Raw genomic sequence first — 18074 nt, 5'->3', positions numbered from 1 at the left:
TGGAAAAAAAGGAAAAACTGTGCCATTTGACATGAGAAATCTATTTTGAACTATAGTGTATGCACAGTCTGTTTTCGGCTTTCCCTTTCTTGAAATTGTTGCCTGAAATGTTGTGGTGGCATGCAAAGGCTTGAAGTTTAATTTTAAATTTAATTTGCTTGAATGCTGCCAGGGTATTTTTACATAGACAGTAAAATTGCAACTTGGTAATACTTGGCACTCAATTTCTATAGAAATGGCATTCAGGATACAACTTTGGGCTCATAAGTAAAATAAGATGAAATCACACATGATGATGATTTTAAAATATTTTCAAGACTATGTAAATGTAATTTCTGCCTTGATTTTGTTAGTTTTATGGGCAGCAGGGGAGAGAGTTTGCAACAGTCACATATATATATATATATTTAAAACTGTGAATGAACTTTTTTCAATCTGTTAATCCAAATGTTCTTTAATGGCTAAAAATAGAACCAAATTACTTCATATAAAAAAATGTGGGACTTATTTACCAAGCTTCAGACAGAATTTTTCTTCCAATAATGTTCTGAATATTCTTGAATAGAGTGCCAGAGGGTTACTGTGCTGCTGAAGGCTGAGCTTCCCCACCCGTGTTTGCTGATAATCTGGTGACATCAGGTATCCTTCCTGACTTCAGTCCTGATAGGAATGCCTGTTTGGTGGAAAAAAAAGATATTTTAATGGCTATTATAATATGAAGTATTTGCTTTGAAGTGTTCAACATTTGTTATCAATGTAACTTTCTCTTCAACCCCTCTGTCATCATCTTGGACAGCACAAGACTTTGAGCTGGGCCTCCTTATGGGGAATTAAACTGTCAGGTAGTCCTGCCTGCCTTCTTCAGCCTGGTGTCCTGGCACTGAATGTGCACAGCACCAGAATTTTACTCTCACGTGATGAATTTGGTCATTTCAGCCCTGCAGAAGCAGTGCCCTGCCGTGCTGCCTTCAGGTGCTGTACCTGGAACCAGCTGCCTCAGGGCCGATGGTGGGACTTTGTTGTGCTTCAGAGATGGTGTCAGATCCCCAGTGATGTGTAATTCATGGAGAGGACCAGAGGAGATGAGAGAAAGACTTTTTTTTTTTCTTGGTTGAATGTCACATTTCCTAAAGGAAGTCTTTGGTTCAAAGAGGGACCACAAAGTCTCTGGGTGGTTGGTTTGTTTTATTTATTAAAGTAGTTCTTAATAATGTAGTGTTCAATAAAGCAGTGAATGCTCTGAGCATTCACAGCTCAAGACTGTGTTTTGTCTTTCCAAGCACTTTCTGATGCTGCTTTCACACAGAGACCTGAAAGTCACAGCTTGAACTGAACATCCTGCTTTTTTCCTCTCCTGTTTTTCCCAAGTCATGTTTGAGAGACAGTCACTGCTGCCAGACCCAAATCACACATTGCTGATGTAACTTTTGCAGGAGGAGGTGCTGAAGGAATGCAGCTTGTGAGCTGAATTCTGGAAGATGCTGCAGTGTGGTTGTTGCACACCTGTACTGCTGCTTTTTTCTGCGTGTTATTACACACAGAGACCCACAAAAATGCAAATGACTGTTCCAGAGCCAAGCACATCAGTGAAGAAATGCTGAATTTATCATTGTCCAGGTGGAATGAAAAGTTGTGTGTGCAGTCACAGAGTAACTTCTCTTTTCACATGATGTCTTCAGGTACAAACAGTCTGTGCTGGAGGATTGAAGTCAGAGTTCTGTGATAAAGGCAGGCACTGTCTGTGGTCATTGCTTGGTGAGCAGGGGAGGAGGAGGAGGAGGAGGACAGGATGATCTCATGCCTTGGGGCAGCAGGACAAGGTCTTGCAGGTTGAACTCTGTGTACCATTGCTCCCATGTGTGTCATGCAAGACGTCAGCCCTGGCACTTCTGTTTGGTAAAGATAAAAGGGAGATAAAAAGGAGAACTCAGGAAGGGAAATGTCACACAACTTTAACAATTCGTGATGTTACCGAGCACCACTATAGTTAAACCAAATTACATCATCAGTAACCAAATCTCTTGAAAAAATCCCCAGGAAGACTAACAAATCTCTTGTAAGAAACATTAATTTTGACTCAAATTTTATTGATGTGTTTTGGGCTGCTGTAATGTGCATTTCTTTGGATGGACTACTATTACTGTATCCTGCAGTGGTAGGGAGGAGAGGAGAGCTCCAGCAGGCAGGAATTGTGCAGTCAGATTGATTTATTTAATTATTTTACAAACTCTTTTATAGACTTCTTTTCTTCATAGTCTAATTGGTCAAAGGATCAGCCACCCCTTGGGGTGATTGGCTAAAATCCTAAAACATCCATTGTCAAAATATTTTTCTACTGTACCATAAACAAAGCTCTGCAAGGTCACAGGTGTTCATAGCTTATAGAACTCTACAAATATCTTCCCTGAGAGAGAAAAGTATCTCACAGGACTGGAAAGAAGCAAGAAAAATTCTTGCTAGCAGCAATATTGTATCCACAAAGTACCATTAATTTCAGCTACTGTGGAGCTGCCTGTAGGTTCTGTGTACCTATGGATTGCAAGTATAAAGTGTTTACTGTGACTGATTTGAAATAAATCCAGAAAACTCTTACAAGCATTGTTTGCAAAAGAAGCAGTATATTTAGAAAACGAAGTGAACTTTTCCTTGCCAATATGGTACCATGTCAGTAGTCTTCTGTTGGTTGGTTGGTTGGTTTGTTTGTGTGTTTTTGATTTTTAATTGACTTTATTGCTAGGCACTGTTCTATAGTGTTACTATTCCCAGTGTAATAATAATCAGTAATCTGCCCTTCTTGCTGTGTTTTTGATAAAGATGTATCTGAAGATGGAACTTATCATGCATGTCTTTTTTCTTTTTTTAATAAAGAAACATCTCTATACCTTTATTAAAATTAAAGAATATAACCCATCTTAGGCTTTTTAAAATCTAAGTAGGATGAAGAATTCACTGCAGATGATCCTGTGGAAAGGCTTTGCAAGAGGAGGGCAATCAAGAAGGGATAATTAGAGTTACTATTTAAATATGCAGAAAGCAGAAAGCTTATCTGGAAGAGCAGAGTGAAGTGTAAGTACAGCCTAAGACTCACGTAAGGATGATTTGCAAGCAATAAAATCACATCTCCCTGACTTTGTAAGTACAAAATAATAAGCAATCTTTAATAATGGAGACTGTAATAGTGTGGGATATAAAGGCAGCAGTATGTGGTTTTACCATGAGATCTTACCTGAAGGGGATGGATTGGTTTAGCACTGACAGAGTGGGGATTACAGGTATTACAGGAATGTGTGTGCAGTAAGGGATGAGAGTAATTGCCCAAGATAATCTCCGAGCAGTTAACTCAGAATAATGATAGGGAGTCGGTGGGATTTCTGTTCCCAGGTTTTACTTCTTCCTCTGAATCAGCCTGAAAGTGTGAACACCACTGATGGGACTCTGGCTGCTCCTGTGATTTGATTCAGGTTTGCTGAAGAACAGAATTAAAGTGCTGCAAAGATCAAATCCTCCTTGGCAGAGAAACGGGTCGGATGGTCTTCAAGTTCTTAATCATCCCTGATTTTGTAACTCTGTCATTATTTTCATTAATTAACTTGAGTGGGTAACACAAACATCACACTTCTTCCAAAACTAATATTATTGCTGCCTGCTTATTTAGTCTGTTGAACTGAAAAAAGCCCAAAACAAACCATAACGTTCAAGTGATGCATAGGCAATAACTTAATTGAATGTGTATTTATCTGAATGGCTTTAATTGGACATCATCTGCAGTCTCACCATGTACTGAGAGCCTGTCTGGTTTCACAAGCTGGGCAAGGCCAGGCCTGCTTGATGCTGGGCTTTGGGAGGCAGGAGCTGCTGGAAAGGCTGGAATTCAGGAGCTGGGCTCTTCCCTGGGGCTCAGCTTCAGGGGCTGCCAAGGGGGAGAAAGGAGCCAGGGGCCTGACCACAGATGCTTAACCCAGTGGTCCTGGCTACCTTCCAAGTGGAGTAATTAAATTCTGCATTCCTGAATTCCCTCTCGTTTTAATTGGATTTGGTATTCTTCACCTTTTGGCTTTAAACTCGCCCAGCAAAACAACTGCTTCTCATTATAGCAGGGACTTTATTTCAGATCAGGGTATATTACCCTTGAGTGTAATGTACATTGCTTTAAGTGTGCCAGGTGTTTCAGGAGAGCAGTGTACAGGGGAGAGCAACATTTTACTTCTATTTTTAATTGATTTTCTTTGCTGTACTGAAGTACACCCATTTGATGGTTATTCCTGTTTGCTCTCTCAGTTTACAGGCCTTGTTGAGACTGTAAAATCAAAGGCAATTCATGAAAATATTTTAGATCTTTGCTGCATCCAGGAAACCTTATGTTTGCCTCTGTGTGCAGCTTTCATCTCTTTTGTGTAGTCAGTGAAATCTAGGGCATCAGTGGAAATTCAGTTTTCAGTGTGGATCCAAATGTTCACCTGATCACGGAGACTGCTCAGCACTTCACAGGAACCAGCTGGTAAACAAGGGAATCTGTGCTACATCTCCCCTAAAATATGGCTTGGTTTCTACTGTGCCAGTAACTTCTGTTCATGTACTGGAGCCTAAATAATTGATTTTTCAGTGTGTGCCACAGCACAGCATTTTAAAGCCCACAGGCTGCCTTGTTGATGAGTATTGTGATTTCTGCAGAAATTTTAATTAATGGATGGGGATGTCCAAAAGATGTAAGCAGTAATGAGAGTGAATACACGGTTTAAATCTGGGAAGGTAATTTCTGGACAGGACAAATCTTTGATATGGATAAAATTCAGATTAGTTCACTTAACGGTTCACCTGGCCCTGATGATACCTAAATTTAGAACTTGTGAGCACCGCTGGCCTGCAATCAGAATATGTTTTTCCCTGCATAAAATGGAATTATATTAGTCAATTCACATTAGCCAAGTCTGGAGTCTGTGTCTGGTTGGATTTATTTGTGCTGGGCTGATGACCGAGCTCTGTTTGGCTTTTTGTTTGACCTGCTTGTGTGTATCTTTCTTAGTGCTGTCAGTCTTCTCTTCTGCTGCTCAGTGAATACTCCTGTTACTGAAAATCCAAGATCCATAGCCCTTTATTAAATTATAGAGTACATTACTCGTTCCTTTAGTATTTACCTTTGAGCATTAGAACTCTTTTTCCTGGAAAATAAGCTGGTGCAGGATTTTGTAGGAGTTTCTGAAACCTCTCTGGAAGAAAAAAAAAGACATCTCAGCATATCTGGGATGCCCTAGAAGAAAAAGTAGTAGTAATGAACTCATCTCCTTTTTTTCTTCTTCTTCTTTTTAAATTAAGAAGTAAATCATTTCCTCTAAATGATTGCACAAAAGTCTTTCAACGTAGGAAGGTGCCACCTGTGTTTTGGACTATAAATTCACTTTGTATAGCGTTCTGTCCCCTTTCTCTGTGAGTTCCAGAGGACAGCCCCAAACTGATAGAAAGCCTTTCCATTGTGGACTTGATTTTGTTGGTATGCAGAGAGGGTGGACAAAACCAGCATCCTGTCTTCATCCTTCTGGGTGAGGATTAATCATGATCACAGCTGCAGAATGATGCAAATCTTAGCTGGGGCTGGAGGGGGGGAAGGGATTGTTATGGGGGAGCAAAGGACATCTCTTGTCTTCCCTTCCACCAGCCCCTTCTACTCTCGGAGGCTCTGTGGTTGATGGGAGGAGTTGCAAGAAGCAGATTCCTACTTTTTTTTTTTTTTTTTAACTAGTTAATCTTTCATGCAACTTGTGTTTTTTCCTTTAATCATCAGGCATGCACTCGATTTTCCAGGAGCACACATACAGAGAGTGTCTGCACGGCTTCCTGGTTTCCTTGATGATGCACCAGGCACTGGGTGCTGAAATGCTGCTGGTTCAAAGGCACACAGATTTACACCAGTGACTTTTACTGTGTCTCTGTGGCCAGCCCCAAAATGCCCTGCAGGTCAACTGTTTTTGAAATGGATAAAAGTGTGCTAATTCCTTCAAGGTAAATCAGGAGGATTATGACATCTAGGAAGAGGAATCTGCCAGACAGTTCTGAAGCAATATAGCTAGGACTGACCCAACAGCATCTCTAAAGCTTCCAATAAAATTGCCTGAGGAGTCTGCCAAGAAGCCAGATGCTGCTGCTGGAAAAATACCTTCTGTAGCTTGGCATTTGTCCTGTAATTGCTTCCAAGAGAGAATAAACTGTAGCATGACAGTAGAAGGTGAATGGTTCCTCACTGCATGCTACTTGGTGATTTTTAAAAATATATGGAAAATAACCATTATTTTCTGATGTGTTACTACTCATGCAGGTCCTTGTACTCATTTATGTGCTTATGAGTTCCCCATCTGAATAACCAAACACTTTTTTTTTCCTGACATGTTAGCCTGGCAGTGGTTTGATTTTTCTTTTTCCTTTGATTCCTTTTGTGGGGTCCCTAACCTGATCACCTGGGCTTTGACCCTGTTAGGGTGTGATGTGGTCATGTAGCCCTGCTTACATCACAGTGGGGACCCTCTATGGATGTCTCTTTGTATGGAGTTAGGATGCAGCAGCCAACACCTGGCCCACACAGTTCCAAGGATCAGATGGTCGTGTGGCTTTGTTTTTCTTTTACTATATTTTCCAACTGTGGGAAGAGCACTGTCTGTTACTATTCAGAAATGCTGCTGAATCTTAGCCCAAACCAGAAAATGCGTGGAAACTTCTTAGGGAAGGTGCTTCCTCCCTTTGAAAATGTTTAATGTTCCTACTGATAGAAAGCAGAGACATTTATGGAGCAGTGTATAACTTAATCAGATACAAATGAGATGAGAACAGATAAGTGATTTCAAGAAAATTATTTATTTGAAATTTCTCCAGTAAAATCTAGCAGCTGTCCTCAAATACTTCTGTTTGGTATCATGCAGGAGCCTGCCTGCTGTTCATCCCAGCAGTCCTGTGGGATTGCCTTCAGGAGTGGGCTATTTAAATGGAATGGTCAGAAGTAATTCTGCAGCTAAAACTTGTCATAGAATCACAGAATGGCCTGGTTTGGAAGGGACCTTAAAGCTCACTGAGTTTCAACCCCCTGCCATGGGCAGGGACCCCTTCCACTAGCCCAGGTTGTTCCAAGCCCCATCCAAACTGGCCTTGGAACACTTCCAGGGATGGGGCAGCCACAGCTTCTCTGGGCAGCCTGTGCCAGGACCTCAGCATCCTCCCAGGGAAGAATTTCTTCCTAATCTCTGCTCTAAACCTACTTTCTGTCAGTTTGAAGCCATTCCTCTTTGTCCTGTCCATGAATACCCTTGTGAAAGGTCTCCCTCCATCTTTCTTGTAGGTTCCCTTCAGGTTCTGGAAGGCCGCACTTAGGTCACCTGCTTACCAGAAAATTTAAAATACTGATGCTTGTCATTTGTGAGCAAGAATGTAGAAGTAATTGCCTGTTTGTGTGAATTCATACTTACAGTTCCAGAAGCTTTCTGCTTTTTCCCTTTGCTCTGCTAGACAATGAACTTTGGTAGGAGTCAGGTGATTGAGTTTGACGTAATAAAGCAAAAGTACATTTCCAGCAAGGTGAACTTCTGTGATCAGTTTTCCTAATACTTGTGTAGGTATAGTGCTGTTATTTTATTTAAAAGGAAGGAGAAGGTGAGTTCCAGTTCAATCTCACTTATAATATTAAAAAATTAAAAAAAAAAAAGCTAAATTAAGATATTTCTATGAAGGACAGGAGATGAACAAGTTTCCTTCAACTTACTGTGTCACTTAAAAACATGCTGAGCTGTCCAGGATGCGAAATGTTTAATTCCATAACCTTTTCTTCCAATTAGAAGACACAGATTCTGATTGTGAGGAATTTGCATTTCAATATGAAACGTGGTGTCTGACATTGCTTTTACCTTCTCCCTGGTGATGCTCCTGACTGCACACTTCTCCCTTTTCCTTCGGTGTGATGATTGCACCACCGCACTTTAGTAATCATTGAACAGCTCTAATTACAGAATACTGTGATCCCAACTGTGTACTTTGTCCTCTTTGCCTTCCTAGTCTCTGTTTCTTTGGTGTCGGGAGGATCACAAAAGAGCTGTTCTTCTGCTTTGCAAAAATAAATTCCAAAGGCCCTGCTTTGGTAATGTACAGATTTGCATTTTCTCGTGGCTTTGGAGTTAACTACATTGAATTTTAGCCATAGAGGGGTTGGTTGGTGTGCTGTTGTTTACATCAGTCACGCTGGCATAACTTCTGTGACACTAATGCAGGTAACACCAGCATCAAATTGGTGTAGCTCCAACTCCATTAAAATCAATGGAGTTACACCAGTATGAGTCAAATGCAGCGCTATTGATTTTGTGCTGGTGTGACTTTATTGACTGGAGTGGAGGTGAGGCAGTTCCTGCTGGTGGGGCTTGGGTCTCAGGCATGCTGGGCCTGTGTTTGGAGCAGTGGTGACTTCGGTTTCTTGTTTGTTCTTGCACAGCGTTCTCAGAAACTCCTTCTCTTTTCTGCTCCAGGGTCAGCAGGGTGGGAATCTGGGAGTAGTAAAGTCTTGGAGTGATGCAATTCTTGGGGGAAAAGCATTAGGTAATTCAGTTTCACTGAGCACAGGGAATCTCTAGTCCCATCTGAACGATTTCCTCTGTTATCTGCTAATGTGGTATCAGAGGAATGATGTGGAGTTTTTAAGCCTGCTTCTCTCTGATGTGATACCCTGCTAAAGCTTACAAAAGCACTCTGAGTGGAGTTTTGAGTCAGAAAGTGCACTTCAAGGAACAATGAGTGCTGCATGTATACCCCCAGCACACTGGGATTGTTCCTGGTTTTCAGCTCTCTTGGCTGGAGTTGCATTCCCCACTCCCTGGGCAGAGGAGATGTAGTTTTTTCCTGAATTCAAATGGCATACCTTTAGTATTTGAAAAATTCTTTAAAGCAAGTCCATGTCTTCTATTTTGCCTTTGTTGCGTGAATGCTGCCCTGTATAATATAAAATAGAAACTGGAATATTAAAATGAAATGTTAGCAATTTCCCATTAAAAATGTTGATGAAATCAATTCATTCCTTTGAAAAGCTTCTTTTTAATCCGGTCAGCATTTTCTGTGAGTAGAAAATTCACAGCACTTCTGGTGAATAATTGGTGGAGTGGAGTGCAGTATTCACCACTATATGGAGTGATTTCCAGGAGGAATTTCAGTAATTATTCCTGCCATCATTGGAATACTAATAAAAATCTTACTTTAGAAATATTTAATAGGTCAGTTTTTTGCCAAGATGCTCTTACAGTGGTCAATCAACTCCAGTGGTGCTATTTACCCTGTGTGAGGAACTGGGTTGCCTGAAAAATGCCCTAAAGACAGAATAATGAAGCGTAGTTTAAACCACAATAAACTTAATAAAATGTGTTACTGGCATTAGTTACATGTAGGGTTTTGTTAAAAAAGAGCTTCTTGTTTCCAGGAGATAAGAGAAATATTTTATGAATACAGTCAACTACAGCAACTAAATGCAAAGGAAAATTAAATGCTGTGGTTTGAGTACTAAGTAGTTTTCTGATACTGGAAGAATTAAAAAGAGTTTATTTGGGAAGTGTTGTTCTGGAAGACACTACAGACATAGTAAGCTGAATAAAGGACATAAAATTCCTCCCTTAATATATAGAAAATCAGGAGTGGAGGGAAGTACATGCTCATTTTAGAGCAAACAGAACTAAGTATGAGATCTGGAGACAGTTGTGAGTCTTCTCAAGCTGTGTAACTTCGGGAGGTGGTGGGAGATGAAGGGTGCTGGGTTCCAGGGGAGGGTTTGTAGGGGAATACATGTTTGTGTAGTATCTCAGTTTGTGCACATGAACAGTGAAATTCCTGTCACCTTTACAGGGTGCAGAAATACCAGTAAAGAAACGGCAGGAAAAAGCAGTGCTTGGCAGGTAGTGCCATAAAAGAGAGTCCTTTGGCTTTGTCACTGGAAGCATTCTGCTGTTCTGGGGGCAAATGGAAAAACTGGAGGACAGGGACTGACCCATGAGCAATCTTAACAGAGATTTCTGTTTTCTCTGGCAGAGTAGCCAGAATTTCAGTGCATGGTCTGACTTTGATTTTGCTGCTGAACACGTTACAGAATTTGCTGTAATGAAGTGTCACCCTCAGCTCTGCTGTTTGCTTTTGTTTCCTCCTCATTTTCTCTTCTCTGTCAGTGTCTTAAGCTCTCTTTTACCTCTCCTTCCCCCTTTTCTGGTTCTTTTTTACAGGCCTTGTTAACTGCAGTGTATCAGTGGGTTTTGGATCAGTCCCTTGGGTTCCCGTTCGGAATTAGTGCAGCGCCTGCTGTGCCAGATGAATCCTCTGATGTTCACCAGCCCTGACCATTGGGGAAATGAGCTGATGAGTACAAAACAGTGTGAGCAACACCAGAGGACTTCCTGGCCTCTCTCCCTGGAGGGTACAAAGAGCACTGGTGGCAAGGATGGGTTTTCCATCGTCTGTTTGTGTGTGGTCCCACTGCTGTTCTCTGTATTAGGCTTCGAGGGAAGGTGGGAAGTGGATGAGTAACGTTTTCTCCCTGGATTGCAGACCCTTATACTTGAACTGGTTTTAGTTTTCCAGGATCACAGCACTTTTCACTTATATTTTCACTTACATTTTGCCCTTTTAGTATGTTTGGGCTTTGTTTAACGCTTATAAAACCACAGGCATCAACGTGATTATGTTGAGTGCTTTGGAGGAGAAAAAATTAATTGCAAGACTCCAGAGGCATTAAAAGCAAGAGTTAAGGATGGGAACACGGCTTTTGTTTTGTCAAACCAGGGTTTGGGAGGTACTATCCTCTTGTCAAATCCCACTTTAGGGCTGTGGAGAACTTAAATACCTAGGGAATGCCAGGGCTTAGTTACAAATCCTTTCTAAGACTGCTTTTCTTTTATATAAGCAGATGGAAACTGGTTTCAGGGGAGGGAACTTCTTAAGTTTTGAAGTCCTGAAGAAAATTAATTAATTCATGTATTTGAAAGCCAGAGGGGAAGTATTATGATCATCTTGTCTGACCTCCTTCATAACTTGGGCCAGGGGAAGTCTCCTAATAACCCCTTCATGAGCTCACTCAAGTGTGGTTGAAAAGACAAATGATTTGACAGACATTGTTGTTTCACAGGCGTGTGAGGGAGGCGAGTGGAGCTTGGGACTAATTTCCCTGTGCCTAAAGGGTCCAACCTGTGTTAATCCTAACTGCAAACTGAATTTACAAAAATATTTCTTTGCTAAAGCTTTAGGTTTTATGCTGGCGTAGGAGTAATAGAGAATGCAGGCTTAAGAACTTCTCCTGGAATTAAAAGCCAGTTAATTCCAGAATGCACTGATTGTGTTCCTGCTGTAGCCACTTAATAAGGGCACAGAAAATGTCAGTGTTTTGTTAAAGCCAAGAGCTCAGAATCCTCTTTAGGAAAAGCTGAGGCGTGCACATAACATTGCAATAGCTGGAGCAGTAACAAGGCACACAAGAAGATCGTTAGAGTGGATGGATACGTGTAAGATGATGGATTTTTTGTTTTTGTTTTTGTTTTTTTTTTTTGGGAAACACAGCTAACAACATTTTGTCTTGAGAGCAGGGAGAGAAATGTGGCAGAACTGATCAAAGAAAATAGCATCTCATTGATAAAACACATGCTGCAGTACTTCCCACAGTTGGGAGGCTGTAGTATTTAACAACAGTGACCTAGATTGGAGGAGACAATAAAAGCTGTTGCGGTGAGGAGCAGATTGACTGCCACTCTCATCTGGGTAATAAACGGCTGAAATATGGACAGTGCATGAAAGTTTACTAATGGGGCTTACATAAAGACCTACACTTTTGGAGGAATTGTCTCTGTAGCAAATTCAGTTTGAACTATAGCTTGCATGTGACAGATGTTTATGTGCTCCTTTACAAAGATACCTATTACTTTATTCAAGGATCTATGAGCCTGCGAGAGTATGACCTGATTAGGTTTGAAAGTAAATCAATATGTGAACCTGTCCAAAAACAGACATGCATTTATTTTAAAAAATATTACTCAGTGGGATAGCCTCGAGGGGATATAGCTTTCTGGAGAGTTTCAAATGAGATAGCAGTCATATGTTGTTACTTTAAAATATTCAGTGCCATTCAGATGCTACTATTTCAGCTGTCCTGTTGGAAATAGCTGACAACAGGAGATGACATTCCTGATGCTTTGTAGCCACAATGGTCTTCAAAGACACTAACACTTGCTTAACTATGGGTCCTGGGGGTATTTGGTATTCATTTTTAATTTATTTTTTAAATAAATGGACCTATTATAAATATTTTCCTTTTGTGAAGTGGCTCGTGTTAGTGCTCCTTGTAGAGTTACGCAGTTAACCTTTAGGTAAATATAAATCCAAATTCTCGAAAAATAAACTGTCAATCCAGCTGTGACTTGAGAGATGCTTTAAGTAAGTGCCATTGAGCTGTAAAGGCTGATGCATCCCTACTGTGCTGTAAAACTAAATATTATTAAATTGGGTTGCGTGCAGGGGGAGGGGAAGGAGATGGGGGTTGTGAGGGACATCTGTTCTGCACAGAGCTCCTCTCCCTGCTCGTGGGGGGATTTGAAGCGTGAGTGAGGAGGGTGAGGGCCTTCCCCCCAGCAGTGCTCCGAGCAGCTGTGCTTGGGGAGAGGCATCTCCTGTCCATGGACCTGGCCAGAGAGCGCTTGCATCCTGGAAGCGTCACTTTTGGAGCTGTTACTCCTTTTCCTTCTCTGGTCAGCCTTCCTTTGCTTTGTCCTTTGCTACTCTTTTCTCAGCTCAGAACATTCATCGAGATGCTGTTGGCTCATTCAGGTGTGTTACACCAGGCAGGTGTATTCAGCAAGCACTGCAACTTCAATTTGTTCCTCGCTTTATTTTTCCTCCTTCTTTTGCCATGCGGTGCTTATTCAGATTCCACAGAGGGGGAACTGGGAATTTTGTATTTCAAAATCAGTTCAGCAGATTTTGAAAAGCTATCTTTGAATATTCTATAATACACAGACAGATTTGAAGAGCTTATTAAAGAAAGCCCCTGACACACTTCAGCAATATTAAATCACTTCAGACGGTGCATGGCAGTGTAATGTTACTGAAGCATTTTAAAATGTTAAAAGAGCCTGGATTTGAAAGTACTGGTGGCTTCACAGCCCTTGCTGTGAAAAGTGATTTAAAGTGTCAAAATTATTCCAGTGTTTGCAGTCTGTTACTTTCTTAAATGACAAAGAAGAACATTAGTAAATAACTCTAACTGCAGTTAATCTCTGGCCATCTAACCAGCTGATATGCTGGGTTAATATCTTTATTAAATGCTTATTTAATAAGTGGGCAGCTGTTCAGACAGGCCAGATGGACTTCTCTATAATTGTGCTAATAATGAGAACTTTCTCACGAAAAGAAAGGGCAGTAAGAAGCTGCATTTGGTGAGGGAACATCCCAACAAATGGCTTCAGGACAGTCTGGTCCTCTGCCCTCGACAGCCTGGCTCAAGTAAGTGGTTCATCCCTCAAAGCTAGAGGGACCAGCAGTGAGAACTGGAGCAATGGGTTATTTTCTGCTTAGATGTTTATTCTTTGTGTATTCTTTACCTCCAGAGCCCTGACATCCCCAGTCCTGCCTCCCTCATCCTGCTCCAGCACATTGCTGCTGTGGGTTCACAGCTGGTACGTTTTTGTCCCCAACAAATACACATTATGTTAAGCTGTAGCTTTCTCCCCTAAATGTTATCTTTTTGCACCTATCCCATTTATATTTCATGGGTTTAATTAACTATTTTCAGAGATCTTTGCAAGAAAGATTACTGGATGGGTGTTAAAATTACAGCTTTGTTTGCGTGGAGACAGATTCTTTTATATTGCAAACATTATCATAAGCAAGAGGAGTGGCAAAGTATGATGTTCTCAGCATGAGCAATGAATACATTTTTCATTTGCCTTTGTTCAAGTAAGAGAATGAAAGCACTGAAAGAGCATTGGAGGAGTAAAAATCTGTACTTACTCTCTGGTAATATGGAATTGGTGCATTTAAGAATTGAGAAAAAAGATTTTTTTGCTTTTGGTGACATTTCCAGCTACTTCTGCATCGTGGTCTTTGTCCTTCAGCTGCTGGTCCAGAAGTGATCTTCTGTACACCCTGAGCAGTGTCTCTAGGCTGTGAAGGCATCTCAGATATGCTGGAACATCTCAAATATAGATGTTTGAGGTAGTCACAGATAACTGTGTTTAAGCATCTAAAATCGTGGACAGTTGGCTCAGTAGATGGAGAACTTTATATGTTTCTCGCTTGCTGTGGTTTGGCTTTTTTATTTTCCTTTCATGTTTTAAACCCAGAAAATGACTGTTCCTTTTTGTTTCCTTCCTTCACAGCACTCGAAAGGAGTGAATGAGATGAACTGTTTGGGTTATAGTATCTGAAAGGCTAAATTATTCACTTGGAGAGACGTTCTAAATGAGCCTGACCGAGATCCTGGATCTGTGTGAAGAGGACTAAGGATATAGGATGTCAACTGAGACAGAACTTCAAGTGGCTGTTAAAACCAGCACAAAGAAAGACTCCAAAAAGAAAGGTAGTGACTCATTTCTCTTTATTTGTGTGTGTTTTGTACTTTAATTAGCTCCTACATCGGCCACCTTTGGCACATCTGTGGCTCTTGTGTTATCCCTGTGCTCAGTGAAAGTGCGATTTGTTAAGCTCAGTGGAAGTCTGGTGCAGAAATATGGGGTTTGATTCTCTGACATTAAAAATATATCTTATTGAAATACATCTGGAATGTGAGAAAAAATTTGCATATTTTTTATGGTTCACAAAGAGAAATACAACTTTTAAAATTACTCAACAAAAGATCTTTTTTTTTTCCCTCTACTGATAAATACATTTCCTTCAAATGGCTTTTTTTCTACTTTGTTTTGAACTAACCAGAGCTTAAATGCACTTTCTGTTACTAGAGCTTGAATCTTACTGACACTTTGTGAAGTTAGAGAACTCAGTGGCAATCTCTAGAGAGATTAGTTGTAATCTGGTGAAGGAAATATAAATGAGGAGGAAGAAAACTCAGAATTAAGGAGAAGCTATGGATAAATGTGTGGTTGGATTAGTTCATATTTGTATTTACAATTTTGCCTCAGACTGTAGAGCAGTTCTTTGGAGTGGTAAGTGTGAGAAATGGGACCATGTGAATTTGGTGCTTATGCTCACTTAAAGATTTTTAGTAGGGATTTTTATCCTTAGATTTTTATTCCTATTTTTATTTCTTACAGTTCTAAATACTGATGAACTTGGAACCCAAGACCTTGAATTCTAGTGGTAGTTTGTGTTGTTCTGTGTAGCCATACTTTGGTTTTTTTAAAACCTCTACATGAAATAGAGATTGAAAACAGATTTAATATTAATTGCTCAAATAAAAAGGGAAAGCAAAAAGGAAATAATCATACTTAATAGTTTTAATACTTGACACAGCAAGATTTGAACTTTCATGTGAGCTCTGGAGTTTGTCATTCTGTTCCTTTCTGTGGGTGTGTAATTTAGCAATTTACTTCTGAGGGTTTTTTACATTTTTCTAAGACAAAAAAAATTTATCTTTGCTCATATATGTATAATGCAAATTTTACTCATAGATAACTTGAACTTCTAGGCAGTCATACCATTTACTGCAGCAGTTCTACCAAAACATTTACTAAGGCCTTGTGTTCACTTTAGGGTTTGTATCAGAAATCTTCAGTATAAAGTTTATAGAAGACACAGCAATTAAAATATTTCAAGTGTTTGTTTGGGAAGATGGTTGAAAAATCTTATGACTGCTCTAGGCCTACACTCACAAATCAGAAATGATTCATTTAAGATAAAAAAGCTGCAGCTTGGAAAGGCAAAAAAAGGGGAACTTTGATATAAATGAGAATGTGATCTAAGATGTTTAAGGCAAATAAAGTTAAAGTGGTTTGGTTATATGATCGTTCAGTTTTTGGGGGTAGGCAGGAAATTAAAAAATGTAATTTCTTTTCAGTATGGATAATATCTTTTTGATGTGTGTCTCCAGTGTTATTCTGCTGGAGGCTGAAACTTTTGAAACCAGCAAACAACTCTTTTAGGAACTTGACATTTTGTTAATAAAATATCCAGCATCCAACTTCTAAAAACATTCCCATAAATCACAATAACTGAACGCTTCTCTGCCCAAAATCCGATTCTATCCCCCAAATGAAAATTCCGAGAATTACCCTCAGTGCTGAGGGGGAGTATAAAATATGTTGTGTGGCAGTGATCAGTGTGTCTGGAGAGCTGGAAGGGACAGGGAATGGCAGTGGCACATGCCCAGGATTACTCTGGTTCAGTGTTGTCTGTGCAGTGTGAGTGCATCCGATCACATCAGCCATCCCAGGGCTGGAGCAGTGAATGCTTCACACAGACAAGGTACACAATGCACACACTGTTTGCTATTCAAATCCCACAGAACGAGAGTCAAAAGAAACTTGGTGTGCTCATTTACTTGTCACTGAGTTGTGTGCACTTGCCTGTATTCCAACAAAGGAGCCCTCCTCTGTATAGTGTGAGTGATGAACATGTGAAAACGGGGATATTTTTTTTCCTTTTTTTTCCCCCAAGTTCATTAATTGCAAGCAGTGACAGGTAGCAAGTGCTAACACGAAGTTTCTAATGTTGCTAATCAATGAGTTTTAATTATCCAGTGGAACTGAGTATTCCCAAGAAATAAGTCTTTGCTGTATAGACAGAAATTTTGGCTCTAGTGTTTTCCCGGTGTTCTGTTGCACTTGTGGAAGAGCTGTGCATCCTTCCCCATCCAGAGCAGGGACAGGCCTCTTTTGCTGTATTATTCACTGTTTTGGTAGTTCTCCTGCCTTCTGCAGCTCACAGCAGTGATGGAATGTCTGTCCCAGACTTGTATCCCACACGGGAGGTCTGGGGTGACTGAAAGGGGATAAGGATTAGTGTGGAGTTGGAGCATGGGGCAGGATTCTTTCCTGATCTCAGCCTAAGTCTTTGTAGAGTCAGCTAAATGTTTAGTTCTCTCTTCATCTGCGTAAACATCTAGTAAGGAAGTGTTTCTTATCTGAAGTGTTGAAATAAAATGAAGCTTAATTCCTAAGATTTGTAAGATACATGGATATAAAACATGATAAAGTGTCAGATAAATGCGAGCAGCTCTTCTTACTGAAGTACAACGGCCAGAATGAAAACAATGGCTTGTACCTTTGTGGTAATGGTGCCTACCTTGAGTTAAAGCCACTGTGATGTCATTAGTTAACAGTTTAATAACCTGGACAGGCTAGAAGTTCCTTGAGGGTTTCTCATAATTGCTTATAGGCTCTGTAAAGACTGCTGGCTTTGGGGTGACAGGGAAATAGTTTGATTTGTGCTGCAGACGGGGCAAAGATTTTACTGAATATTTCTTTGCTGTTCTGGGAACACATCTCTTCCTGTAGTCCCATGCAAAGCAGTTCCCTTTGAAACATTTCTCTTTAAGTGTGGTGTTTTTACAGCCATGAGCTTTCTAGTCAAAGCCAACTCTGCAGTGTCTGCACTGCCATCTGAGCTGGTTTGTGGGGCAGTGTCCTGTTCCAGCACTGAAGGGTTGTCACTGCAGTTAGGGCAAGAACTTAAATACAAAACCCTCTCAGAAGCTGCTGTTTACACACGATCGCAGCTGAGGAGCTCTGATGTTCTGTAGGTAAGTTCAATATTTGCGTGATCATATCAGACTGTAATTTTGTATGTTAACATTGTCACCCTAGATAATCTTAAAAGCAGGCTGTTGAAAAATCAAGTACAAATTTTGCCTTTCATTCAGTCCATATTGATCTGATGGATCCAGTGTTTGATGGGCTCTAGAAATGCTTCCTGGTCAGAGGGGTTGGAGTTGTACCTGTCCTGGAAATAGAGTTATGGGAACAGGGGTGAGCCAGGCACCTCCCTTCCTCTCCAGATTGTCACTTTTTGCTCCCTGTGCTGTGAAGCTCCTTGTCCCTTGAGGCCAGTGTTTCACCCTGACCTCCACAACCCTCCTTCCTACACTTTATTCCATTTTACAGGCTTACAGTGCACTAGGTGTTATTAGAGGAGAT

At 40.6% G+C, this 18074-nt stretch overlaps 1 protein-coding gene across 16 annotated transcripts in view; it reads left to right on the top strand.

Moving 5' to 3' along the window:
- The window catches only part of DAB1 (DAB adaptor protein 1), a 271420-nt gene that overhangs the window by 153041 nt on the left and 100305 nt on the right, over positions 1-18074 (top strand). For 12 of the 16 annotated variants that reach the window (XR_011152561.1, XM_069023524.1, XM_069023526.1 and 9 more), the window contains one exon: positions 14364-14563. Coding sequence is in view for 15 of the 16 variants with exons in the window: in XM_069023524.1 (XP_068879625.1) it covers positions 14497-14563 (67 nt within the window). In the remaining variant the exon portion in view is untranslated. Of the gene's footprint in view, positions 1-8025; positions 8114-10226; positions 10376-10395; positions 10418-13594; positions 13662-14363; positions 14564-18074 lie in introns of those variants that run through there. The other 4 variants (XM_069023517.1, XM_069023514.1, XM_069023519.1 and 1 more) reach the window with 4 other exon arrangements.

The sequence above is a fragment of the Aphelocoma coerulescens genome, chromosome 8 (genome assembly GCF_041296385.1).
Source record: "Aphelocoma coerulescens isolate FSJ_1873_10779 chromosome 8, UR_Acoe_1.0, whole genome shotgun sequence".
NCBI classification, from domain to species: Eukaryota; Metazoa; Chordata; class Aves; order Passeriformes; family Corvidae; genus Aphelocoma; species Aphelocoma coerulescens.
The sequence above is the reverse complement of the archived record's forward strand: the minus strand, read 5'-3'. Positions and strand labels throughout refer to the sequence as shown.